The sequence below is a fragment of the Ictalurus punctatus genome, chromosome 29 (assembly GCF_001660625.3).
Source record: "Ictalurus punctatus breed USDA103 chromosome 29, Coco_2.0, whole genome shotgun sequence".
NCBI classification, from domain to species: domain Eukaryota; kingdom Metazoa; phylum Chordata; class Actinopteri; order Siluriformes; family Ictaluridae; genus Ictalurus; species Ictalurus punctatus.
Genome location: NC_030444.2, coordinates 740,615 through 767,762, shown reverse-complemented (window position 1 = coordinate 767,762; position 27,148 = coordinate 740,615). Strand labels below are relative to the sequence as shown.

The window sequence follows — 27,148 nt, the reverse complement described above, 5'->3', positions numbered from 1 at the left end:
TTAATTTTTATTTTGATGCACATAAGAAACACTAAAGTAAAATATTAAAGTATTAATGTTGTGTTTTTATATGAATGATGTAAATCTGACTCCAGGGGCCTGAACCATGAATCCGGTTTAAGTGGCTAGTCAGTTTCAGTTTAGTTTGTGCCAACCCTGGGTTTTAGGTACCATGAAAGTGGCTGGGCTTTTACCGGTGTTCATCGCCATAGTAACTTGCGCTCCATGGCTAACCTGCTCCGGGCCGGGTTCTGTTCTGGGTAAGAGAACTCAAACCCAATTTGAACCAATCAGCTGTGAGCAAAGTGACCTATGAGTGACGCAACCAATTCAGCTCCCCAGCGCAAACTGTAAGGAGAGCACTTCGCAGAGAAACATTTCATTAAAACATTTTACGTTTATAGTAAATGAAATTTCATGAATGGTGTTGGGGTTATACGTTTTCAATCCGTTTATTCTCATTGTGAGCCTATAAAAGTAAACTTTTACACAATCAGTAATGTTCCCGAGCTTTGTTCAGCCGTAACGGTGTTGCTTTTTGCGGTTAGTGTAAGTTTAAATTCCTCGTATTTCTGCAAAATAATTTCTTAGTTTTCAACCGGAGGTATGCACACCCACTTTTTTCCCCATGTTGAACACTATTGGCTGTTTGGTGCCAACGTCACGCATTTATATGCACATTGACGGAGTATGTTGATAACCAGCGTCATGGTACCAATAAAGCCTGATTGGATTGCATTGGTTTTGAACTCGAAACTAATCCCGTAACCCTGAGTTTGTTCAACTAGCTTCATGGTACAGGCCCCAGCACTTGTGTGTGACTTCTAAACAGGGTTTTTTTTTGTTTTTTTTTCACTGCTTGTGTGTTGTTGTGGTTGGTGTGATTTGTTGAAGTCTTTTTACAGTATTGTATTTGAGCAAATAAGCTATTCTCCATCCTGAGACGGGGGAGCAGTTTATTGTGAACAATAAAGGTTGTTACATTTTGGTAAAAGTGTGTTTCTTGCTTCTAATATCTGAGAGTTACATACAGTGATGTGTTTATAAGGACACGGAGGCCACGCCTCCTTCACTGAGACTGATGGACACGAAGGCCACGCCTCCTTCGTTAACGCTGACATATACAGAGGTCACGCCTCTTTCTTTAACACTGATAGAGGCCACGCCTCCTTCATTAACACTGATAGATACAGAGGCCACACCTATTTAGTTAACGCTGATAGATACAGAAATAAAATACTTCAGAAATGAATCGTTGATTCCTAAATCACCTGAAGTGCACTTCATTACATGAGTCTCCTCAGGAAGGGAAGCAGCGTGGGTAATCCTGGGATTAGGAGCCGCTCTTCATCCCTAATCCACCTCCATTCAAACAGGATTCAGTTTCACTGCCTCGACTCGACTCGGCATTATGTCCACTCCAAGAAAAGTCTCACCTAAAGTTAGTATCAGTTATTCTGAGTAAGGATTGAGAATCAATTCGAATAAAATTTAATTCAAAGCATCATCGTCTAACCGAATCCATTATGATTTTATTTAGGATGCACTGAATCATTTAGGAAAGAATCATTAACTAATCAAGTCCATCAATATCTAACTTGTGGCACATTGAATCATTTAGGAAAGAATCGCTATCTAACTGAATCTATCATTTATGGTGTACAGAATCATTTAGGAACAAATCATTATTTAATCTAGTTACTTATTATCTAACGTTTGGTGAACTGAATCATTTTTGAACGAATCATTATTTAATCAAATCAATCGTTATCTAATTTATGACCTACTGAATCATCAAGGAAAGAATCGATATTTAATTGTGTGACACATTCCACATATTCCAGTGTGCTACTCGTGAATATATTTAATATTATTTGCTAACAAGAGCCCCAGTGAGGTGTTTTATAACAAGGCTGGGTTACATGACCTCATCTAGGACAGGAAAAGGACAGAAAGTAGATGAGACACACAGAGAGAGAGAGAGAGAGAGAGATTTATCCCTCCTCTCTGATTCGTGGCTGTGTCTCAGTCCTGATCCATGCTGGCTGAGGGGCGTCTCAGGAGTCAGACTGTCCCGAGGTAAAACTATTCTTTTTTATTTCTTTATTCTTCTAAAGCCTTCTTATTGTTTGTTTGAGGATGAACTTCTAAAGTGCAATAAACAACAATGAAGCAATTAAGTTAGCAATTACAAATATATTGCTTTGGTAATTAGGTTTTTATTGTTGTTGTTATAATTATTAACCACCAAAATTCTAATAAGACTAGAGCGTAATGTTCGGAGGGACATACATGCTGATAATAAACTCCCTAATAGAAATTAGTGACTATAAAATAAAATAAAATAATATAAACATGAAACATTAAAATCCACACTGCAAATATAAAAACACCTCATTAACAGTTCAAATAATAATAATAATGTTTTGTTCAGTATTGAAATTTTGCTGATTTATCACAATTATTCAGTGAGTTTATGAATTCTTTATTTTGATTGCACTTGATCATTTTTGTAAATCAGAAGAAAACATGCTTTTATTCTTATTTTCAGATGATAAACTTTTTGTCCATATATTTGAAATATAAAATGAAGGCCGCCCTTTTGTCTCATTATTCAACGTTAATCGTTCCAATGCTAAAACACGACTGAAAGCGAAATAAATATATAGTCCGTTACGTTTAATTAATTGAACTGTAGCCTATTAGCGTATTTAATTGATTCATTGTCCATTTTTTGTAAATATGCACTAAATTTGTCATTTTTACTAGAAAATTATTTACTTTTTAAACAATATTGTTATTTTAGCTTCCACAGATTAGATCTTATTGTTTACAAGTTTCTGCATAACAGTTACAGTGAATCATATCATGATGTGAATGTTCACAAAAAAAGATGAAAGGTCTGCGTCAATATGACTAATTAATGCGCGTACTGATGAGTTCATTTGCATTTGGCAGCTAAAATGCTGCTGTGACAACGACGAATGAACAAATGATATATCGCCGTACACTTCTGTATAAATCAGAGTGAAAGTAACGGGTTGAGTTTAGAGGCAAGCGGTAAGGAAGGTCAGGAGATCAGAAGCTTCTTGATCGGATTAAGTCATCAGACTGACAGATGGAGTGGAGGCGGTTATTGGTTTTATCCCTGTCTGTAAATTTGATAGGTTTTAATAAGAACTGATCGGCACCGTTTTTTTTTTTTTCTTTTATTGTTGCATCCCAATTAATATTTCCCACTAATTTAATCATCTACAGTAATTCCCACCTGAGCTTGTCTGGTCACGTGACAGCTAAGAAGCCTTTCGTGAGTATGAAAGACATGTCCTTTGTACCTTTTTGTAACTTATGTAGCAGCAGTCGATCACTCGTGTACCCGTGACCTAACAAACAGCTGCGATTGGTTAACGTCAAAGTGACGAAGCTGTGAGAGGAAGGCCGGACTTCCAAGCTCCGCCCACGCTCTCTTACTGTAAATATGCATGTCAATCTTCTGAAACATAAAAAAACTGTCATCATTAAACGACCTGAATACTGAAGCACTCGGACTGCTCCAGCATTCTTTAGAAAGTTTTAAATCGATAAATTACATCATCGACTGCATGGCATTAAAATAAAAGGGACCCAAAATACATGGATTAGTTAATTTAGTTAATTAAAGATTAGTTTTAGCTGAACAATCCATACTCTAGATTAAAAAACAGCTAACTGTAGCTATGTTTGGGTTGTTCTAGCCGCACATGGTTTATTCCTCAGTCAAGACTCGGCAGATGAAATGAAATGGAATGAAAGCCAACATTCATAGACGTATTTGTGTCAGGTGTCACTTCCCATTCACTTCGACTGTTGTCTTTGGATCATCTGCGGCTTCTTATTTAAAATATGTACGTGAACAGGAAAAGCGTCGCGTGAAAACAGTGACTGAGGTCATGCTGATGCTAAATATGCTTGGGATAACTCTGTTATGCTTCTATCTTGAACTCAAGCCTCTGTGGATGTTGCGCTACTCTACTACTATTTCCCCTATTTTTATATTTTACAATCGGATTATTTATCTAGACCTAGTTCCCGGGTTTAAGTCAAGCTTAGGCCATTCCATAGGTGGCGCCGGTCAACCCCTTCACATGCTTGTGGGGTATTTACAATGGCAATAATGTAGCTACTGTATATAATGCTGTGCTCACACAGAAGCTTATTATTTAAACAAGATATCTTGAACGACGTTGCCAGAGATTCGGTAAACATTACATTACATTTACGTTGTTACACTGTTACATTTACAGAAGATCCTCTTCATTCCAAGTGTTTGCTTCTTTTCACTTAGACTACAAGCCTAATGTATATCAGAAGTAATATCCTATCTCACATCTACATTAGTGTCAGAGCTCCAAAATCCACTGCATTTTTTGGCATATTGTAAAAGCTAAAATTCATCTCTTCCATTTCCCCCCTCCAGATCTTATTATGAGGAAACCATTAGAAGATCTTGCACCAGTGTGGAATCAGGGAGTGTGTCCTTCCTATCAGGTTTAATCGTGGGCTGGGACATGCCTGCCGCTCCATAGCTCTGAGACAGCCCATTGGACCACCGAGTCATCCAACAACCATGGTCAACATGGTTTCAGCCAATCAGCGGCCAAGAAGACATCATGTGAGGAGGAAACTTCGTGCATCGCGGATCCTTGTGTTTGTGCTGAGCTTATTCGCATTCTGTCTGCTCCTATGTTGGAATGCCTTCAGAGGAATAGATGAGTCTCAGCACCATAGAACTCCACGCTCCGCCCATCAGGAAGGGGTGGAGCTGACCACACCGATGACATTGGTGATGGAGAACCACGGAGATTATCCCGAGGATATTTTCAGTCTAGAGGAAAGGCGCCAGGGCGCCGTAGTGCTGCACATATTCGGGATGCTGTACATGTTCATCGCTTTGGCCATTGTGTGCGACGAGTTCTTTGTCCCAGCGCTTACTGTCATAACGGAGAAGCTGCAGATCTCAGATGATGTAGCAGGTGCCACCTTCATGGCAGCTGGAGGCTCCGCCCCTGAGCTCTTCACATCTGTCATCGGAGTGTTCATCTCGCACAGCAACGTTGGGATCGGCACCATCGTAGGCTCGGCCGTCTTCAACATCCTGTTTGTGATCGGCATGTGTGCGCTGTTCTCGCGTGAGATCCTCAACCTCACCTGGTGGCCACTCTTCCGTGATGTGTCCTTCTACATCATGGACCTCATCATGCTCATCTTCTTCTTCTTGGACAATTATATCACCTACCTGGAGAGCATGGCTCTGCTAGGAGGCTACATTTCTTATGTGCTCTTCATGAAATTCAACGCCAATGTGGAGGTGGTCATCAAGAGCCTGATTCACCGGAACCAGGTGGACGAAACAGTGGTCGTGCCCAAGGTGAGTTGTGTTCAGTCTCAAGCTATGTCCAAGGTTTCCTGGCTGAAGAGATACACAGGAAGTAGTCAGTCACTTGTTTTACCAAGTGACCATGCTGGATTAAGGTTCAGCAAAGGTATCACCTGGGTAAAATCATCTGAGGATGAACAGAACACCTGTCAGGTAAATAGAGAAGCAAGCTTAAAATCAGCAAAGATGGCTGACTGGTGAAGGTTGGTGAGGTAAGGTGTGGAGAGGTGTGAGGGATGTATTTTTTCTCTGGGGGGTGGGGGTGGGGTGTCATCTAGCTGTAGTATCGTCCTCAAGCCTTCACTTACAGGCGGAAGCAAAGAACACCATGACGACGCTTTGGCCACACCCACTTACAACATCTATACAACTATATTGCACTTCCTTATACGTATATCATGTCAATTAATACCTTTCTATCACTGTCCCCACATATTAGATTGACAACAGAGTTACTATGGTTGTCTTGGAGGACATTATACAACTCGCTTTGATAACTATTGTGTTGCTTTTAACTCAAACATCTCTTTGCCTTGTAACCTATAAATAACTTCTTTCTGCAGAACAATGCTACAGTGGTTACATGGTTTTTCACATATAGGGTTTACAGTGGTAAAAGGTTGACTAGATGTACGTTAGAGTTTCAGATTTGCCTTTAATAGTCATGATAAAAATGATACAGCGAGTTCTTAAAACTAAAGGTGGCCTCTTTATGTCTCACGCAGCTGGAGACGGATTTGTTTCCTGACGTGGTGTGTCCTTCTTACAGAGTTCAGGTGACTCGAGATGGCCATAGCCATCTCACATGTCAGAGGTCCTGAGGAGGTACAGTTCTCATCTAGTTAGCTAGGTTAATGTTTCGAATACGATTCCAGCAAGCAGTATTGCGCCCTCATGATTAGTTTTAGGTTTGTAGTGCTGGGGTTTAAACTCGCAATCCAAATCAGAGACTCACGGCCTTAACATCTGAGTCAGTCTGAAAAAAAGCTACTAAACTAGATTGTAGGGTACAAACACTCAGTGTCCATGGGGTGGGACCCTCAAGGGTAGATCTCCGGTACCTTTAGTGGATAAAAATGGTAGTGCAATATCTTTGAGGTACAGAATTGGACCTAAAGACCATAATTGTTCCAGTGTGGGTACATTTACATTGTTGTACCTTGGGGAACCTGTATGGTTTGACAGATTATGAATAAATTAGGGAAACATAAGAGTAAGAGAAGTAAAGTATAGGGGTGTATATTTCCCCCTCCCAAATGATGTGACATTATTACATACTGCATTAACCACTAACCCAGCCTTCACAATACCGAGAAAAGTTTCTCAATATGGTGGACGCCATGAAAAATATGTTAACGGTGGTTGCTAATGGTAATGAAAGTCGTCCCTTGAGTCACCGATGCATTTGAGGGAAATGTTGATGTTCCTAAAGATTTTGTTGTGTTTACACTGTTTAAAAGACGTAATGGCTACACGCTAGCTTGCTGAATAATAGCTTATACATGGCATCATTGTTGCTTAGCAACAGTGTTCGTACAAGTTTAGCCACTTCCAGTTCTAGAAAGCATGCCTCGTTTTCTGAGACTGACAGGCATAAAACAGCATTGGGTGTGTGTGTGTGTGTGTGTGTGTGTGTGTGTGTGTGTGTGTGTGTGTGTGTGTGTGTGAGTGTAGATCCAGCAGAGGCATGGATTCCCAAATGTAACTCCTTGTTCCTCTGCACTAATCTGATAAGCACATCAGATCCTGTTAGCACGGCTAACTTTAGCCAGGAGCCACGCTTTGTCCTCAAGAGTCAAAACAGCATGACCTCAAACTCAAACCTTCATTTAATTTGCCTGTTCATGGCCATAAAAAAGAGAGATAGTGTGAAGTTCTTTTCAGTAGATTTACATATTTGGGTCTGTAGTGTAAGAAACATCGCTTTTCTCATTTCAGTCCATTTCAGTTCATGACCACAGTCTGACTGAAATCCAGTAATCCAGAATGACCTGCTTGCCAAGCATGACAATAAATAGATACGAAAAAAGACACTTAATGCTTAAGGGAGTGACCTTTTAAGCTGCCAGGTCTCTGTCTCACGAGGACTATGTGATCATGCTGTTCATTATGTTTAAATACTTGGCAGATGCTCTTACCCAGAGTGATGTCCGAATGTGGAAACAGCTTCAATTACAATGATAAACAATACACTGAGAATGTGGGTTTGTATCCTGGGGGACGAGAGACCAATGCTAGTTTGGAGATGAGCAGTCTTAATAACTCCTTAATAACTCAGCACCTATCCTGTCAGGTCAGGATTCTAGCAGCTTCTTGAGAGAGCTCCTGTCAGTTTTAGTGACATTCCAGCTGTGTGCAATCCTCAATGTATCCACAATCTATTTTAGTGTTTTGACCTGCTCTTTCAAATAATCCTCTACTGAAGACCCAGTACGCTGAAGCTGGGAGATCTTGTTCTACCTTAAATTAGAAAAAGGACATGCCAGTAGCTTTGGCGTTAAAGATCGGGCTTGGTGTGTGGTTCTGAGCCAGGGTACATAGATATCATGATGCAAGGACTTTAAGGCTTGGTAAGCGAGAAGAAGAATTCAAATTTGATTCTTGCTGTGATAGAAAGTTGGAGTGACCAACTCATGGCAGTAACATGAGAAGATCTCAGGAAGTTATTACGCAATCAAGCAGCAATGTTCTGAATAACCTCCACAGGAGGTATCAAAGGGGAACAACTAAAGACGTTGTCCCAGACCTGGACCTATTTGATCAAAATGTGCTGGTCATAAAGAGACAACTAGGCTCTAGAATTGAGAGCAGCAAGTGCAAGGTTTCAGTAGTCAAATCTGGAAATGGTTATAGTTTGGTTATAGTTTAAATGAGAATCTGATATTCTTATGGGAAAGGTTTTCTTCTGATGTTGGTGCTGAGCACAAAATCTGTAAGATCTGGTGGTTGACGTGATGTGATTGGAGAACTTGAGCCCATCATCCAAAAATCATACCAAGACTTTTCTCTGTGTGCACTGGAAGGACTTTAAGATCCAGCATGAGTAAGTCCTTCGCTGTTCCAAAGATTAGTTCTGTTGTGTCAAGGTTAAAACCTGGATGGTCTTCAATCCTGGAAGATATGTCAGAAAGGCAGTCTGAGACACTTCTGAGGTGTATGAGTGTTAGGAGACACCTTGATATCCAATCACTGAGACCAAGTGGCTTTGTGTATAGGGGGAACAAAAATGGACCAAAAACTGATCCCTGAGGAACTCCTACAGTAAAGTGGTGAGGTTGGGTCAGGACTGAGGACAGATCAGGTAAATGGATCTAGGAACATGCTTTTAGAGTGAGTTTATGTACAGTAAGTAAGTGCAGTGTAGTCAGTGTTGGATTTCAGTGATACTGAGTGGCGGATCTTAGTTATTGGGTCAGTTCTGGGTTCATTATGTATTAAAATCTTTTGCTGTTCAAATCACTTCTTCCATCCGTTCCTTGTTTCTTTAAAAAAGCGGAGACCAACACAAGCAATTAAGCGTTACAGAAAGTTTATGTGGAAGTTCTTTATTCTCTCCTGGATCATAGTTTAGCTCATGATAATGGCTAAACTGTACCTCTGTAACATTCATTAGCATTGCTTCAGCTTTGGACAAGAATAATATTTTATAATTTATTTATTGAAGATTTATTAACATGCCATTAATATACCTCTCCATTACAGCTTGTTTGTGTTCCAAACCTGAAGATTCCTTTCCCTGTTCTGCTTTAGCTTTGTGTTCTCTCAGTAAAACTATCATGTGAATCCTGTTGCCTTTTTTCCCCTTTGTTTCACTGTTGAGTCTAAAAGAGACTAAATCCCATAATTTCCTTCACTGCATGAATATGTATACATATATTCACGTGTGATATTTGTCCCACTGACCACTCAAACTCAAAAGTCATTTGTAATTAAAGAATTGCAATACTTTACAAGTAATCTAAAGTATATACGGTTGTGTTAAATGTCCACATCCGCTTTGTACAATAGTTTATAATAAAGTGAAGAGATACTGCTTGCTTTGACATCAAACTGCAGTTGTTGTCATGTCCACCACGGACAATTCCTCCCCAGACCACCAGAGGACACCCTCACCCATTTTTTTCTTTAGTTAAAAGTCATTCAGAATCTATAGGTAATGTCTTGCATTTATAAATTAGCCCCACCTCCAAACAGAACAGTGCCGGTCAGATCCGCCCCTTTTCTTTAAAAGGCAACTCACAAGTCATACTAAGATTTAACAGAATGCGGGGCTTGGTTATGCGCTCTAAACATTACACACTGCTCCTTTAAAACCCTGTTCCCAATACCCTTCTACCCTCTGCTGTTATAGTAAAATATATGAAGAGCCGTTACCATTATCATACGGAAGTTGTTTATTTTCCTGTAACAGCATGTCCTCATGTCTCGTATTCTTCTTATACCTCAGGAATTTGTCGGCGATTACAATTTCTAACTAATTAAAGAACGATACATCAGACTTTCTACCTGTTTCGTTAGAGTTATGGAGCGTCGGCGAAACAAGTTATTTCCTGTTCTCTTTTCCGTTATAGCAGCTATGAACAGTCATTCCCTCACCAGCCTCGCTTTGGAAAAAAAATTGCAGCATGTGGTGGTGTTACTCAGAAACTACGAATCGGAAACTCCTCTGTGCTGACGATCTTTTAAATCTTAAAGCGCTGACACTGGAGACTCCTTCCATAATTGTTACATAAACACACATCTCCTTACAGAAAACGTCACCATAAAATCCCATCCTTTGTCTTAAGGATTTTTTCTTTTCATTTAAAACCCTGTAGTGTTATGCCAACGATTCTATTTATATGAATATATTACACATGCAGCACAAATACACAAAGTATTCCGGGAAAGTCTTTGCTATTATTAAAGTACGTCACGGGTAATGATAATTTATATGTCATACTGGTTTACTGTCACAGCTCTAACTGAAACCAACCTGTCTGAGGAATAATATCACTTATAAATGAATAAATCATTTTTTGCATATGATGTCAATAATGAAGTAAGATTGGATACCTCTGTGTCTTTCTGAAGGTCGACAATGCTGGAGATGACGGGAACAAACTCTCGGTATGTATAACTTCCTTCTACGTTACACATTTCAGACTCTAGTTTAATAAAGAAAATCAGATGTTATACAGTATAATGATAATATAATATACAAAACTACAGTGGTGACGATAGTAACGATAATAATAATAATAATAATAATAATCATTGTTATTGTTATTATTATTATTATCACTTTTTCGCCCAGTCTCGGTCTATATCAAATACTGCTCTATAAATCCTCTTCCTGCTTTAGGCCAAGCCCCATCTTCAGAGAGGGTTAAGCTCCGCCTCTCTGCACAACTCACTGATGAGGAACAGCATCTTCCAGCTCATGATCCACACATTAGATCCGCTCAGTGACGGTAAAACTCCTGCACGCTTTCCTCAACACAGTAGCTTGTTAGTGAAACTAAAACTAACTAGCATTAACCTGTGCAGTTGTGTAGATGAGTGTGTGTGTGTGTGTGTGTGTGTGGGTGTGTGTGTGGGTGTGTGGGTGTGTGCATGTGGTAAAGTGTATTATTTTGGTGTGTTAGGGAAATTCAAGGACAAAGCTTCCATTCTGCACAAGATTGCAAGAAAAAAGGGACGAGGTGAAATAAACGGCATTGGTATGTGTTCTAACGGGGAATTAGGAAATAAGTGTGTACTGTATTATAAATCTATAGCTTTGTTTCAAATCACATACAGCACTTCTGTACACATCTTTATAATGAACAGAACTGCAGTGTCACTAAAACATTAAACATTTAGCTTGTTGTTTTTCTCTTGCTACCCATCCTGCAGTGGATAAGAAATTCCCCAACAGTATCGGCGTGGAGGTGGAAGTCACTCCGCCAATGAACGGCAGCATAGCACAACAGGTAACACACTGAAGGTAACAGGTAACATACAGCCCTGGGAACTTGGGACTCTTGGGACTTAAAACGAAGGACACTGAAAACATGGGACCTTAGGAACATAGCACTTTGGGAACATAGGATACTGGGAATATAGGGATCTGGAAACATAGGATCTTGGGTATGGTTGTTGGTTCTTTCCCCACGAAATTTCACCGGGAACCTAAATAAGTGAGAACATAGAACTTTGGGAACATAGAGGCCGCAGAACTCAAAATAGGGCCGTGGGAATATAGGACACTGGGTTCATAGGCACTTGGGAACATAGGTCCCTGGAAACATGGGACCCTGGTAAACCAATAACTTAGAAACAGAGGGCCCTGACAACAAGGACCCTTCAAATATAGTTCTCTGGAAACAACAGACCCTTGGTGCATAGCTGTCTGGAACCATAGGAACTCAGAAATATAGGGCCCTAGACACTTAGGACACTGGGAACATTGGGAACATAGGGCTTTGAGAACAAGAACCCCGAAAATGTAGAATTCTGGAGAGATAGGACCCAAGTATCATTGGACCATAGAACCAATGAGAATATTGAGACCAAGGACCCTGGGAACATAGTGCTGTCTTTCCAGAAATGTTCATAAGGAACATGGGACCCTGGGACTGACTTATAGTTGGTTAGAAGCATTTTTCACTTTCTCCCTTGTCATATATAGATGGAGTTGTTGCTAGAAATGTTCTCCAGTATGAACAAAGACTGATCTGGATATTTTGATGCAGGGTGAGGAAGAAGAAGAGGATGAAGACCAGCCTCTCAGCTTAGCGTGGCCGGAGACGAGACAGAAGCAATTGATGTACCTCTTCGTTTTCCCCATCGTGTTCCCACTGTGGCTCACACTGCCCGACGTCCGCAGAGATGTGAGAAACTCAAGTTTAATCCGGTTTATCTATCATGCACTGCATCACAACATGTCTTAAGACATTTCCCTTTCACACAGGGTTCCAAGAAAAACTTCTTTAGAATACTAGAATTATTAACCATCCAAAGAAGAAGCTTTTTTCCCTAAGAGTGTTCCTATTGGTCTACCTATCTCTCCAGTGTGTGATCACAACATGCTCAGTTAGAGGCTTTAACCATTCATCGTTGTTAGCGACAGCCCAGCAAACAATTCAACGTCGACTAACTGTAGCGTTCATTTTAACGGCGGGGGTTTGTGTTTGCTGGGAGTAGCCTCATTGACCAAATACCAACTACCTGTTATCTTTCTTTTTTCCACTTAGACTTCAAAGAAGTTCTTTCCCATCACGTTTCTGGGTTCCATCAGTTGGATTGCTGTCTTCTCCTATCTGATGGTGTGGTGGGCTCACCAGGTGAGCTAGAAACACACACACACACATACTTTGTCAGGAACAAGCACTAAAATCCATTCCACCAATCACAGACATAGAGCACGTACAGTCACTCAGTGTTCCTGCTGTTTGCTAAAAAAAGCAGTCCCTGAAGAACAACAGTAACAATATAGAAGCTTAGATTTACAGAGTGGATGAAGAGAAAAAGAGATAAAGATAGACTGAGAAAGACAGACAGAGAAATGCAGCCAAATCCCAAAGCCAATTAGCTGTTCACTTCTGTTCCTGCACGCTTAAGGCTGTGACACGCTAGCAGCTTTTAAAATAGCAGCGTCATTTGTAATGGGGCCAGGAATTACTTGTCCATTTTAAAAATCTAATGTACAATACACCGACGTACAAACCCAAACACAATCATTTACCAGAGTTTACCAGACTACATTTTTCATCCCTGTATTGGCTTTGTAAAATGCCCAGGTTTGTGAGTGTTTTTACGGTAGGTGTGCTTCTTCAGAAGTTACAGTATGGTTATTTGATCCAAGATTAGGATTCGAAATTTCTCTGGGATTTGAAATGTAATGAAAAGATGTTTAGGATGAAGCACAAAACTGACTGGAAGGAAATAAAACTAAAGACATAGAAATGGTAGCCACATATGTTCATGTAAGGACATAATGTACTGTGTAACCTCCTCCTGTGGAAATTATGGCAAAAATATTACTGAACTGAACACTGTAACACCCCTAGAATGTGTTTGTCCTGAGAGTTCAGAATTTTTGGATTACATCACAGGTTGGAGAGACTATTGGCATTACGGAGGAGATCATGGGTCTGACGATTCTTGCAGCAGGAACTTCAATTCCAGATCTCATCACCAGCGTGATTGTGGCTAGGAAAGGTTTAGGAGACATGGCCGTGTCAAGCTCAGTTGGTTCCAACATATTTGACATCACCGTAGGGTAAGGATTATCATCATTAAACTCTGTCAGGAAGAGCCACAAGCATTAAAAGAGCTTTATGAGCTCTAATGATTGATTGTCCTTTTGTCCTTTCTCGTCAGTTTGCCCTTCCCGTGGCTGCTCTACTCTTACTTTCACAACCTGAAGCCAGTGGCGGTGAGCAGTAACGGCCTGTTCTGCGCCATTGTGTTGCTCTTCCTCATGCTCATCTTTGTCATCGTCTCCATCGCTGTGTGCAGGTGGAAAATGAGCAAGCTGCTCGGCTTCTCCATGTTCCTGCTTTACTTCGTTTTCCTCGTGGTCAGTGTCATGCTAGAGGACAAGATCATCACCTGCCCCGTCTCCATCTGAGGAGCTTCAGGGGAATATGTGTTGCCAAGCAGAAACTTGTCTCTATCTGCGGGGCTTTGAGACAATATGCACAAGGAAATAAGCAGAAACAACACAGAACAAGTACACAAAATGCATACAGTCCCTATAGAACCTACCAAGAAAGCACAAGAAAGCTACGAATAAAATATTCAGGAACCAGACAGGAACTACTACAATCAGAGATGATGACACAGAAAAAGGCACGGAAACTACACAGAAACTATGCAGGAAATGGCAGAGAAACTACACAGAACATTACACACTTACTACACAGTAAACTATACAGAACATTACACAGATATTACACATAGACTTGTGCAAAACCTATACATTAAATTATATAGAAACTACACAGAAGATTACACAAAATCTACACAAAAACTACACAGAAGGTTTCGCAGAAACTACACAGAGTACGATACGAAAAATATATAAATAGTTTGGTCAGCTGTTTGTAATTTGTCCAAAAATGAAACAGAAATCTACACATAAACTACCAGAAAAACTACACAGAATCTAAAAGCAACAAGAAAATTAAACAGAGAACAGAACAGTAACCTACCAAAAACCAACAACAAAGAAACCAAGGAGGGAAACTACACATAAACTACGCAGAGCATACAGAGGAACTGTACAAACTATACAGAGAAAGCAAGTAAACTACACAGAAACTATAGCGAAAACTACACAGACTACAATTCATGCAGAAACAACACATCAACATGGACAAACCCGGTGGGACCAGTGCTTCATGTGACGTTAAAAGATGGCGCATTATTTTAACCGTAAAATTATTTTTTGTTAACTTTTCCTAGAAGATTAACACGCCGAACACACATGTTCGCAGCAGATTTAGACTGTTATAACGTGGGAAATGAACAAGATGGACATGTGGACCATTGAGAGACACTGCATGGAAACAGGGGATTAAACTTCAACTCCTCAGGGATGTTCACAATAAAGGCTTCAGGACTTAATCTGAATAAAACAAGCCTGAAAGTGAACCTGAACACGGAGGGTGGGGCAACCGAAGCATTTTCTTTCGCTTGTAACGGGTGGAGCTTGAATGATTTGCTTTGTGTACGCTGTATTATTTGAACATGGCTGATTTAATGCCATTCATTAGCCATTAGCTTTCAGATTTGTAGAAAGATATAAATGATAGAAGTGCCGATATTACATATTTATATCACATCATTTTACGAATACTGCTCAACAATGTTGCCTGCGGTATTTTCACAATATCCACATCTCGAATATAACAGATCATTCCGTGATACTGAACACAATATCATATTTTTCTGACTCTCATTTAATACATTTAATATTTACAATAGTGTTCATGTTCATCATCCTCATCTATATGCATCCAGGGCATATAACTATATTTTATTTACTTCATTTAACATATTTAAGTAACAGTAATCAAGTTACCATGCTAACTGTTAATAGTGTAAAATGTTTGATTTTTAATGTTCATTTAATCAATTCAGCAAATTTGTCCTTTTAATGTACGAAATGTAGTTGGATCATTTGTCACCTCCCGAACCCCAGAGAACTAAATCATTGTCACCTTTTGGTCTTCAAAGTAAATAACCTGTCAGGGTTATATCTGGAAAGAGCAATGCTAACATTAACGTATTACTGTAAAAGCAAGAAGACCTGCGGACATTTCTCATGGTTACACTAATGCTTGCAGGGCATTATGGGTAATACATGCGGTCATTTGGCCAACAAATTCTAAATGTAAAGATGATTTGTTAGAACAGATTCTACATGTTCAGCATTTTGGTCTCTCTTTTGTTTTGTTTTTAAGTGGCTGAGGTATACAACTGAGTATATACCTCTGAAAACTCCTGTATCTGTCAATCACAGAATGTTGAATATGAACAGTGACAGAAATAAAAATGACTTATAACTGTCCACAGAGTGCTATTTCAAGAGAAAGTATGGTTCGAGTTCTGTCACTCTTAAACCAACCACTAAAATGTAGCCTCTTAAAAGAGCATTACTCATGATTAGTCAAAATTGGAGAAAACGGGTGTTGAGAATGCTCAGGAGTGCCTACGCTGTCCTGTTTTTCTGATATTAGTTCTGATACCGCCATTTTTCAAAATGGTGGAACCCATATGATAGGGAAGTTTGGTTAACGCCCAATGCTAACTAGTGTAATTTCAGTTTTAGTTCACTTTTTTTATCATGATTTAGCAACACTTCTGAGGGAAATGTTGATATTCTTGATTGTTCTGTCACATCTCTACTGTTATTACACCTTTACATTGTTTGTATAACAGGTGTACTAGCTAGCTAAAATGCTAGCCTCGGGTATTAGCGGTTTATTCAGTACAAAGAAAAGCCAAATATTCACATATTGTTATAATGTATGTATTTTAATTAAAAGTAATAAATTATCTATAAATAAACAAATATATAAAATGTAAAAGTTGGCGTTATTTTCCGCTAAAATCATTGGCCAACAACAATGACGTAGTCAGACCCGGAAGCGGAAGTAGCGCGTTTGTTTACAGCGTTACAGCCTGATTGCGCCAGGTTACTTTTAACTAACGAGCGAGAGACACGTGAGTGTTTCTAATCGATGTGCACACATCAAGGCGGATTTGTTTAAGGAGCAGCTAGAAGCGTGTTTCAGTTTCAGATAACTGGAATAATCAGGAATAGTTTTTAGTCGGTCTTGCTAGCTTAGCGTGTTAGCTTGTAGACTGTAAACATGGCGCTGGCGGTGCTTTTCCTGCTCATCAACCTGCTCATGTCTCCTCTCATTTACTGCTGGAATGACGGTAAATATATTGTTGTATATTAATATTTAAATGCACATGTGTGATGATGTTTGCATTGTTTTTGTGTGTATGTTAATGAGCACGGGGGGGGGGGGGGGGTGATGTGGGTGATTAGAGAAGCGGAGGGAGAAGAGTAGAAAATAAAACGGATGCAGTTCATGACTGTTTAAAATTAAAATGGATGACGTAATGTGTGCAGTTTTACAGCTAATATGGAACATTTAAATTTCATATAATGATCCGTTCGATACAAAACTGACTGCTTTTAGTGTAGCATCAACACAATACCACTGTTAGTCAGGGTCCTTAAATCTGTCTGTCTGTGTGTGTGTGTGTGTGTGTGTGTGTGTGTAAAGGAGCTGTGTTACTCCGTGATGTCCAGGCTCTGACCCTGTACAGGGGTCGGTACACGACGGCTCGCCGCTCCAGCCCTGTTCCTCAGCTGCAGTGTGTGGGAGGATCCGCGGGCTGCACCGCCTTCGTTCCTGAAGTGGTCCAGTGTCAGAATAAAGGCTGGGACGGTGTGGACGTCCAGGTGTGTGTGTGTGCGTGTGTGCGCGTGTGCGCGCGCTCAACATAACAGCAATAATGATTCACCTGAAATCGTGTACTTCACATACACGCAGTTGCAGAGTTATTGTTATTAACCTGTCTCAGACCTCTCTCTCTCTCTATAGTGGGAGTGCAAGGCTGATATGGATAACTGGTACCGTTTTGGAAAGGTGGAGGTCTCCTGTGAAGGCTACAACAACCCCGATGATCCGTATATACTGAGAGGCTCGTGTGGTCTCGAGTACACGCTGGAGCTCACAGCTGAGGGCAGGCAGAACCAGGGCTCGTTCCGATTCTCCGACTTCGCATCCGGGTTCTTCCAGGGAAAGCAGCAGCACGGAAGCAGCCAGCAGTTCCAGAGTGGCCTGTCGGCCGAGGGTTCGGGCAGTTTGGTGGTCATCGCACTCTTCCTGCTGCTAGCCTTCGCTGTTTATAAGATGTTTCTGTGCGACTCTGGTCGTGGTGCCCATGGAGATGGGTACAGAGGAAACCAAGGTCCTGATGGAGCCGGCTACAACAACATGGGTCCACCTCCTCCTGGGTTTAGGTCTGAATACACAGGTATGGACCGAGTACTATCTATTCTACTTACCATACGCAGTTCCACTTCAACCAGTCAGACTGTCCCCACTCTCAATGTCAGTGTAACTAATCGCACTGCGGTCCCCGCCCACAATGTCAACTACTGTCAACTAATATAAATGATTACACAACTGTAATCATTTATATTACAGACCCCGCCCCCTGATTCCACTATAACTAAGATTATATCCGTATTTCAGATCATCCTCCTGGATACGGCTTTACAGATTCACACAGCGGACCTCACACCGCCAACTGTGGAGGAAGTGGACTCGGAGGCGGGCTCGGAAGTGGACTCGGAGGACTAGGAGGCGGACTCGGGGGACTAGGAGGCGGACTCGGGGGACTAGGAGGCGGACTCGGAGGACTAGGAGGCGGACTCGGAGGCCCTGGGGGTAGAAACAGAGGCGGAGGAGGATTCTGGTCTGGAATGGGAACAGGAGGACTGCTGGGATACCTGTTTGGCTCTCAGAGGTGAGTGCAGCTCACTGATGTGCTTATTATATCCTGTATATACACTACTTAGGACTAATTAGAAAAAGTGTACTATATAGGGCTGATGGACTTGTGTTCCTTTTCTGTTTGGATGAGAAAATCTGGAGTTTTCTCAAACGGTGTTGTGATAATATTGGGAAGTGTGTAATATTGGCAGGTTTCTATAATAATAACAATTCTAATGGAGAGATACGTAGTGTAGTTCACTAACACACACATACACACACAGAGTATTAAACACTGCTGTTTCTCCCTCTTCCTGTGTACGGTGGTGTTGGGGTAGGCGTGGTCCTTCTGCAGGCCCTTATGCATCGCCGTATTCCAACACCAACAGCAGCTCCAACACCAACAGCAGCTCCAACACCAACAGCAGCCCCAAAACCAGCTCAGGGACTCGCACCGCTTCAGGTAAACTCCACTTCGCCTGTTAACTCGACTCGGTCATGATGGTGTGTTGGCAGTAAGTCACTCACTCACCCGCTGTATTTTCTAATCTACTTAGTTCTGTTTATCAAATTAAATAAAAAATAAAAATAGTAATTTAAACTACAGCAAAAGCACAAACAGCGTTACTGAGGTGAGGGTGGAGGAAAGCGCTGTCTGTCCTCTTCCTCATACATGAGCTCGCAGAAGCCCAGGATTGGCTGGTGTCGCTGTGATTGACAGGGGAGACCGAGTACACCCCTCCCACCAAGAGAGCACGGCCTGTAACGCTGTCTTCGACCTCAGACCACGTATCAGAGATTTGTTTGTCGTTGTTGTTTACAGGTTTTGGCGGAACAAAGAGAAGATAAACGGCGCTGGATACGAGGCGACTGATGACGTCATAAAACGCGGCGTTCAGTGCGAATGAATGTCAACTAGCTTTAGCGGCACTGATGTTTTGAATTGAGATCTGCTTTGTGCAACATGTTTGATGTGAGATACATTGTCGGGACGTGTGTTTAGACTCCTTTTTTCCTGTGCCTTTTTCTGAATACCGTTGTAGCTACTGAGCTGCACTGTTTGTTGCTTAGCAACCTGTCTGTTTTCAGCACCGCATTTAAAAAAAAGAAGACGCAGAACAGGGCAGGTAAATTCTATAATGCGGTCTGTTGCCAAATGGTGTTTGACAGCATCATTTATTATTATCTTTAGGATTAAAAACATACTCCACAACGAATAGTCAATGATTCACCCAGCTGTGTCTGTAATTAAACACCAGCTCTTTTTCCTTTGGGCAGTTAATACATAAATAAAGATTATTTTTGTAGAAATTACTTTTTGTATTGGTGCCTTTCCTAATTTCATTACTTTTCTTAAATTACTCAGACCAGATGTGCACAATTATTTATTGTTCACCAGTTAACCTTATTGAAACACAACGCAAATACAGTGTGTAATGACTGTTAGTTTGGGAATGTGTGTTTCTTTTGTTTTATTCTATTTGAATATGTGGTGTAGTGTTTCTGAGGAAGATTGTATTTGCTAACCTAATATTAGAAAAATATCTGTTATAAAAATAAATGTCTAAAAACAGTCTCTTTTTATTTCTCACAGTTGTATGTAATTTTGCCCCAGCTGTACACGAAGACAACTAGTAAACCAGACTCCATGATCTAAATATTTACCCACTCGAAATATGTAGAATATTAAAAATAAAATGTAAAATATTTGAATTATAATAATGAAGATTTAGTGATCAAATGATTTTCTAGTTGGGGAACATCGTCTACATTTTTATATTACAGTTCCATCACTGGCCACGAGAGGGCGCGCCACGTGTTAAAAATCGCTGAGCTGTTGGAAATATGAAACAAATAACGGAGTGTTTTTATATCACGTTACCTGTAAAGATGAAGAAGGGTGTGTTTTATAATATAGTTTCTAATTATATTCATATTTGTACAAACCTCGGTTTAAACACAACAAATGTGAAAATAAAGCAGAGATTAGGGGGGGAAAAAACAGTCATGTGGCCCGTACGGGGATCGAACCCGCGACCTTGGCGTTATTAGCACCACGCTCTAACCAACTGAGCTAACCGGCCTGGTTAGTATGTAAGCGTTTATATAGATTAAAATATTAAGGACGAATAATATGACGAAAAATGTAATCATTTATAAATATATAAAACAATATCTATATATAAAAAAAAATATATATAATAGGAATGTACTAACACTGATACACTTCTACATCTTGAGGAACTTTTTTATTTTTCACAAAACATACGCCATTTTGAGAGCATCACCTGAGAGGAGAAACCGCACAAACTATGATATGTCTACATAAATTATTGAAATAAATTTGTTTCATCGTTTGTTCGGTGTGTGTGTGTGTGTGTGTGTGTGTGTTCGACGTGTGTGTGTTATAACATTTAACAACTATCTGAATGTTTGGAAATTAATTTTCGAGTAAACTGAAGTGCACTATCTTATGTCGGCCGTTAGGTGGCGGAAGTGTATGTCACATGACTCAGATCGTCCATACTCCAACCACAGAAGAAGACGAAGTCCCATACAAACAGACACGTTAGCATTAGCATTCTTGTTTGAAACAAGCTAATTTTCTTTCTCTACAAATCTATTAATATGTGTTTATCATTTACAGCGCGCGTGAGTTCTCCGGAAATGTAACGGAATTCCGTTCAGTTTTCTGTGTGTTTTCTGTGTGGAAGTTATTTACACACCGCTGCTCCGGGTAAGTTATCACAGAAAATAGAAATAAATATAGGATATAATATAAGCAAGTTCTATATTCTGCTCCGCACGATGTTTTTTAAATTCATTTCTTTAAATAAATGTTGTATAAATATCGTGTAGAGCGTTAAAAGGTATTGTTACAGTGTTGGCTTGTTGTAATCATAATGCGCTGCATTGGTATGAGTATAGTGTAAATGAATATGAATTATAACATTATATGAAATGTGATGATCTCGATATTGTTCTTATATCATAATGCTTCCGCATTACGGGCGTCACGTGATTACTTCATTTACATATTTATTTCTTTGTAGGAGTAGAAACTGAGCCGAGTGTTAGTGATGTATTTGTTTATTTGTAAGGAAGTTTAAGACTGTAGTGATTTTCTGATTTATTAATGTGTCTCTCTAACTTTCCATTTCTCTGAATGTTGGTCTGTTTATCTTTCTATTTATCAATGTGTAAATACACGTCTATTTCTCTATCTACATGTGTGTGTCTCTCTCTCTGCAGGTGTGTGTGTGTGTGTGTGTGTGTGGGGATCAGGATGGAGTGTGTGAAGTCGAGTTCGTCCTCTGGAGTAAGTGAGGTGGAGGGAAAATCTCCGAGCGAGACGTTAACTCCGTTCATGTTGGCTAAGATCGAGAGGAACAGACAGAGAGCGCTGATGCTGAGGCAGGCCAGACTCGCTAACCGCCCTTCTGCTGGGGAAGGTGTGTGTGTGTTTTAAAAATAAGTATAATCCTAGATACTTTAAAAACTATGATACTGGAAAATTTAGGTTGATTATCATATGATTGTGTGTGTGTGTGTGTGTGTGTGTGTGTGTTTGGGTTTGTCAGGTGCCACGGCAACCAAACTAGTGAAGACCATCGACTCCGGCGCTGGATTCTTCATCGAGGACGAGGAGGAGGAGGACGAGCAGCGAGCGAGCAGAGTGGTGCATAAGCCTGGTAACTACAATCATCATACACTCCATCCTTCTCTCTCTCTCACACACACACACATCGCCTTTAACCTTCCAGCTCAATGTCGGGAAGGTATCGGCACCCCCAGAGCTACGGTACGGCCCTGATCTTAACGCACGTCGCACCGGATGAGACGTTCATCGACATATGCAGAACACCGTGAACAGACGAGTTGCAGAGCGAGACAGTGATCTAGATATTTATAGATATGTGTAAAATTAAAATGAAAACGATCTTGTTTTAAAAAAACTGGACATTTGGCGAAAATATTACTGACTTAACATTGTAATGGATAAATAATTTAAAAACCCTTCAGTGTGAGTCACATCCAGCCAGCGCTGCTTTCTGACCTGATTTTAGAATTTTAGTAGACATTAATTATATTTAAAAGTAAATAAGTGTGTGTGTGTGTGTGTGTGTGTGTGTGTGAAATGTTCAGCCCCAGTGATGGAGCCGGACTATCTGATGTGTGAGGAGTGCTCGAAGCCGTTCATGGACTCATACCTCAGCAACAGTTTCGATCTCTCGGTGTGTGACAAGTGCAGGTAAGACATCTCTCTCTCTCACACACACACACACACACACACACACACACATGCTCACAAAACACACACACTTTGTTTCCTGTATGTGGTCTCAGTTAAACGCTCTGTGTATGTGGCTTTTCTGTCAGTTGGTGACGTGGGGGGGGGGTGTTGTGTGTCTCTGATGTTTCTGTGGTCGAGTGTATGAGTGTGTATCTGTTTTGACCGTTTACACACACACACACACACACACACTTTCTCGAGTCATTTGAAGACAGTGTCAGAGGTTTTGTGTCATAACCCCCATGTGTGGGTGTGTGTGTGTGTGTGTGCGCGCGTGTGTAGAGACAGCGAGGAGAAACACAAGCTGATTTCTCGTACGGAGGCGAAGCAGCTCTTCCTGTTGAAAGACTGCGATCTGGACCAGCGAGAGCCGCCTCTGCGATTCGTCCTGAAGAAAAACCCCCACAATCCTCGCTGGGGAGACATGAAGCTCTACCTGAAATCACAGGTAACACATCTGACCACTGACCTTTAACCTCCCAAGAAGCACTCCCCCGCTGAGGGACACTGAGCTGACGTGAACCTTGACCCCAGAAGTTGCAGTTCTTCTTATTATATCAACATTATTCATGTGTTAACTTATACATATTCACTTTACACCATACAGAACAGGCTCCCTACCTCCTGTGTGTGTGTGTGTGTGTGTGTGTGTGTGTGTGTGTGTGTGTGCCCGCGCGCAGGTGGTGTCTCGGTCTCTGGAGGTTTGGGGCAGTGAGGGGGCTCTGGAGGAGGCGCGAGAGACTCGAGAGGAGAACAGAGAAGTACAGAAACAGAAACGCTTCAACAAGAAAGTCAAAGGTACACACACACAAACGCACATGTACACACACTCACATACCCACACACACACTCACATACACACATATACTCACGTACACACATACATATATGCACATATTCAGTCTCTCTCTGTGCCGCTGTCTTTCTCTGCTTGATTCTCTCTGTGTATCTTTCTGTCTCTCTCTCTCTCTCTCTCTCTCTCTCTCTCTCTCTCTCTCTCTCTCTCTCTCTGCCCCCTCCCCAGAGTTGAGGCGTGCGGTGAGGAGCAGTGTGTTCAGGAAGGACACCAGTGTCCACCAGCATGATTACGGTGAGGAGGAGCTGCTGGATGAGGAGGAGGACCAGTACAGGAAAGTGTGTAAGACCTGCGGACACCAGCTCACCTACGAGAAGATGTAGAGCTGGCTGTGTCCCAAATCCATCCTATGCTCATGCCTTCACACACACACACAGAGCGGTGTAAGGATAGAGCGCCGGTGGAAGTGTTTGTGGACGTCAGAATGATTGGTTCTCCAACACTCCCGGTGCTGCCGTCACATTTCACCCAAATGGGAACAGTCTTCATATGGAATGCTCCCTACACGTGCTGCCTACTTTGGGAACTCCCTTCTGATTGGAACATGTTTGTAGTGACCGTCTGTTACATTCCGACTGAATGAAGTGTAAAATAGTTTTGTAGTAAAGGAGCAACGACTCAGGGGTTTTGGGTTTTGACCTTCATTTTGTTGAAGTCATTGTGTGAGTGTGTGTGTGTGACTGAACCTGATCCTCACTCCTGTAAACCCCACGTCTCGTGCTGTATTTGGCACGAGTGTGTTTGTGTGCGTACGTGAGAGTGAGCGTTTCAGTTGGGACGTGTTCCAAATCAGCAAACTGTGAGTGGACTTCATCTGTATCCTTCAATCACAGATTCCTCGCAGGACGATTGCTGGAACTGCTTTAAGATACTGACTGATGGGTAGATCTATTTGGTGCTGAAGTCCCGTTTTATTTCTGTATAAAACCGATTTGGGGGCGGAGCCTCATCAGCTCAGTTTCTGATGTCATAAAATAAAATTCCATGGATTTGAACCAATCACATCTGCTATGCAAATTATTAAAGGATAAACATTACACCCTTACACCCCTACTCCAAGTCCAGCAGGATGAAAATATTTTACTACATGTTCCCTCCTTCTCGCTCACTTTCTCGCTCTCGCCCTCACACACACACACACATTTATTATTTTGCCAGGTCTGCAATGCCGTGCCCTTTGATTTGTTGGACAGTACGGTGGCCTGGAGGTGTCAGAGGCTAAAAACAGCAAAGTGATATACAAAGCAGTCAGCTGTAATGTTAGCAATGCCAGGCATGTACAGCATGAGCTTACTGGTGCTAACGAAAACACACACACACACACACACACACACACACACACACACACACACACACAAAGTAAAGCTAGGCCTGCTTTTCCGTTTTATAAACATCTGCAAAAGTGTAGAACCTAAAAAAGAAAAATTAAACATAAACAACAGCTTATAACACAAATGAGACGGAGATTCTCCTAGTGGGTGTGGCCTAATATTCTAATAAGCATGCTTGATTGACAGATCTTTGTCTGAGACTTCACCTGCAACATCACTCAAGCAGCTAAAGTAGTGTTTACTTGTTATCCTAGCACTTAATAGTGTAGCTGTCGGTTGCTAGGTTACCTTTCACGTCCTAGTTTGTTCTTGTATGCTTAGCATGGATATTTAGAAGAAAGAGCAAACGCACACACACACTTATGAGTTCATGAGGTCCATAAGGTCACCTCGGTGATGAACGTTTAGGGTGAAAGGTCAGATGCTAATGCTGCTATGAAGGTGTAAAGTCCCGTCATTTGTAGAGTCCCACGCCTCCTGGGACTTGGCAGCTCGATGTTGTTGTTTTCTCTTTTTATTCCGGTTTTGTAGTTTTATCCGAATTCTAAGAATTAAGTTTGGCTCTGGTTGTCTTCGCTCGTGTGTATTTTCTACAGACGTGTGGTGTTGCATTTCCTGAGTGTCTGCTTTCATAAACGACCCTCCTGATTTGGCAGCTGCTGTTTTATAAGGTGTTCTGCTCATAACCGATCCGCCGGCCGCGTTCGCGTTTTAAATAGCGGCCTAAATTTAACCGCTTTGTGGAGGTCATTGAAAATCCAGGAGAGAGAGAACGACGACTTATGTCTTCTGTGCATATATATATATATATATATATATATATATATATATATATATATATATATATATATATATATTGTTGTTAGTTGTTTTTTTTTATATATTATTTCACATTCGCTGTACTTTTTGCTTTGTATTTGACCATGTTCTTGAATTAATTGAATGATTGAATTACAGTCCAGGCTGTGAGGTAAGCTAAAATCTATTGCCTATATTAAAGGGGGGGGAAACACTCGACATGTCCCGCCCTGACTTCCTGTTTCAGTGGAAATTATGCCAACGGATCAAATAGCACTGCACGTTTCACGGCAATTCACAGGGACTTTACAATATCGTCCCTGTCTTCTCCAAGGGCTTCACCCTCTCTCTTCTTCAAATACTTTAGAATACTCATCTGCAATCGTAACCGTCACAACTGCGTTTCTCAGTAATCTCAGTAAAACTGGTCAAGAATGAATGAATAATAGCTAGTTTCGACATGTAACTCGAATAATTGGTGTGCACGAACACTCACGTTTCACGACAGCGTCTCGACATCTCCATCTCTGTGGATCGTGGTGCAGGCGGCCGTTAGCGGCTTCTTACCCAGTGACCGTACACAGCGCGGGAGGAAATGGGATTGGTACAGGACCCAGCCGCGTCAGACTGGCCCAATCAACAAGTCGCGGGGCTTCTTTGGTCTAATTAAAACCCCACACCTCAATGCTGACAGAAAAAAAAAATCATATGTGCGGATACGTGACTATGCTGTATTCTTGTTGGCTTGATCTTTAATTTGGCATGAGATTTACCTGGGCAGCATGTGTATGTGTATATACATATATATGTGTGTCACTTAAGGTTGCATCTTAATGCTTGTGATGCAGTGCTGAGGTTTTTCAACATGGAACCCATTGAGTTTCAGTTAGCGGTTGCTGCTAAGCGTATTTAGCGTGTGATACGAGCCTTTTCGTAGCAATTTAGCGACAGAACTGAGGTAAATGTTGACGTTCTGGATAGTTCTGACTCGTTTTCACTGTCACTGTGTCTTTACGTTGCCCACACACAGTAGGACTAAACAGGTAAGTGCTAGCTAGCTAAATCATGCTAGTTGTTTATATTTCACAGTTTACACCTGATTTATTCTGTTCCATTAAAGACTGAGCTTTATAATAATGTTCAGCTCTTCTTAGTGTTGCTGTAAAGGACCTTTTTAGCTTCAGAGAGCTGCAGGTGTGTTTAGCAGTGTGTGTGTGTGTGTGTGTGTGTGTGTGTGTGTGTGTGTGTGTGTGTTTCTCATACAGTGCCAATTGGCTCTTTGCCGTAATACCACAGGGCAGCTGCCGCGTGCCACAACCGCACGTTCACTCAACAACAAATGTCCAAAGTCTCTCACACACCAAGCGATTCTCTGTATTTTTGCTATTAGTGTGAGTGAATGATGTAAACTGCTAATTCACCTCGACTGTGTGAGTGAGTGAGTGTGTGTGTGTGTGTGTGTGT

The 27,148-nt window shown here is 41.2% G+C and overlaps 3 protein-coding genes and 1 non-coding gene across 6 annotated transcripts; 3 read left to right on the top strand and 1 right to left on the bottom strand.

Moving 5' to 3' along the window:
* Positions 1–4,283: 4,283 nt before the first annotated feature.
* slc24a2 (solute carrier family 24 member 2) lies at positions 4,284–15,958 on the top strand. 2 transcript variants are annotated; one of them, XM_017461501.3, is made up of 9 exons: positions 4,284–5,407; positions 10,490–10,525; positions 10,761–10,869; positions 11,044–11,118; positions 11,294–11,370; positions 12,133–12,270; positions 12,634–12,723; positions 13,495–13,661; positions 13,763–15,958. In XM_017461501.3, the coding sequence occupies exons 1-9, from the start codon at positions 4,607–4,609 to the stop codon at positions 14,010–14,012; spliced, it is 1,743 nt and encodes a 580-aa protein (XP_017316990.1). In that variant the 5' UTR covers positions 4,284–4,606; the 3' UTR covers positions 14,013–15,958. The 2 variants fall into 2 exon arrangements, with proteins under 2 accessions (XP_017316990.1, XP_047008148.1); XM_047152192.2 differs by lacking the exon at positions 11,044–11,118.
* Positions 15,959–16,521: 563 nt separating this feature from the next.
* On the top strand, positions 16,522–19,979 carry saraf (store-operated calcium entry-associated regulatory factor). The gene is made up of 6 exons (XM_017461502.3): positions 16,522–16,831; positions 17,188–17,366; positions 17,509–17,944; positions 18,166–18,439; positions 18,744–18,868; positions 19,229–19,979. Exons 1-6 carry the CDS (start codon positions 16,762–16,764, stop codon positions 19,252–19,254), a joined length of 1,110 nt encoding a protein of 369 aa, XP_017316991.1. The 5' UTR covers positions 16,522–16,761; the 3' UTR covers positions 19,255–19,979.
* A 436-nt stretch (positions 19,980–20,415) lies between these two features.
* Positions 20,416–20,489, bottom strand: trnai-aau (transfer RNA isoleucine (anticodon AAU)). The gene has a single exon. It is a non-coding gene; the product is annotated as a tRNA-Ile (tRNA).
* A 405-nt stretch (positions 20,490–20,894) lies between these two features.
* Positions 20,895–24,554, top strand: xpa (xeroderma pigmentosum, complementation group A). 2 transcript variants are annotated; one of them, XM_047152117.2, is made up of 8 exons: positions 20,895–20,973; positions 21,053–21,142; positions 21,658–21,857; positions 21,987–22,097; positions 22,552–22,657; positions 22,982–23,147; positions 23,380–23,497; positions 23,724–24,554. In XM_047152117.2, exons 1-8 carry the CDS (start codon positions 20,906–20,908, stop codon positions 23,876–23,878), a joined length of 1,014 nt encoding a protein of 337 aa, XP_047008073.2. In that variant the 5' UTR covers positions 20,895–20,905; the 3' UTR covers positions 23,879–24,554. The 2 variants fall into 2 exon arrangements, with proteins under 2 accessions (XP_047008073.2, XP_053533346.1); XM_053677371.1 differs by having other exon boundaries at positions 20,928–21,146.
* The last annotated feature ends 2,594 nt before the right edge of the window (positions 24,555–27,148 follow it).

What these genes read in the sequence shown, in the direction of transcription:
- slc24a2 (XM_017461501.3), top strand. Translation starts at nt 4,607, where the DNA reads ATGGTCAACATGGTTTCAGCCAATCAGCGGCCAAGAAGACATCATGTG. An exon ending in ATGACGGGAACAAACTCTCG is followed by an intron (nt 10,526 to 10,760) that starts GTATGTATAACT and finishes TTCCTGCTTTAG; the next exon opens with GCCAAGCCCCATCTTCAGAG. An exon ending in ATTAGATCCGCTCAGTGACG is followed by an intron (nt 10,870 to 11,043) that starts GTAAAACTCCTG and finishes TTGGTGTGTTAG; the next exon opens with GGAAATTCAAGGACAAAGCT.
- saraf (XM_017461502.3), top strand. Translation starts at nt 16,762, where the DNA reads ATGGCGCTGGCGGTGCTTTTCCTGCTCATCAACCTGCTCATGTCTCCT. An exon ending in GGGACGGTGTGGACGTCCAG is followed by an intron (nt 17,367 to 17,508) that starts GTGTGTGTGTGT and finishes CTCTCTCTATAG; the next exon opens with TGGGAGTGCAAGGCTGATAT. An exon ending in AGGGACTCGCACCGCTTCAG is followed by an intron (nt 18,869 to 19,228) that starts GTAAACTCCACT and finishes TGTTGTTTACAG; the next exon opens with GTTTTGGCGGAACAAAGAGA.
- xpa (XM_047152117.2), top strand. Translation starts at nt 20,906, where the DNA reads ATGTCACATGACTCAGATCGTCCATACTCCAACCACAGAAGAAGACGA. An exon ending in CAGAGTGGTGCATAAGCCTG is followed by an intron (nt 22,098 to 22,551) that starts GTAACTACAATC and finishes TGAAATGTTCAG; the next exon opens with CCCCAGTGATGGAGCCGGAC. An exon ending in CTTCAACAAGAAAGTCAAAG is followed by an intron (nt 23,498 to 23,723) that starts GTACACACACAC and finishes CCCCCTCCCCAG; the next exon opens with AGTTGAGGCGTGCGGTGAGG.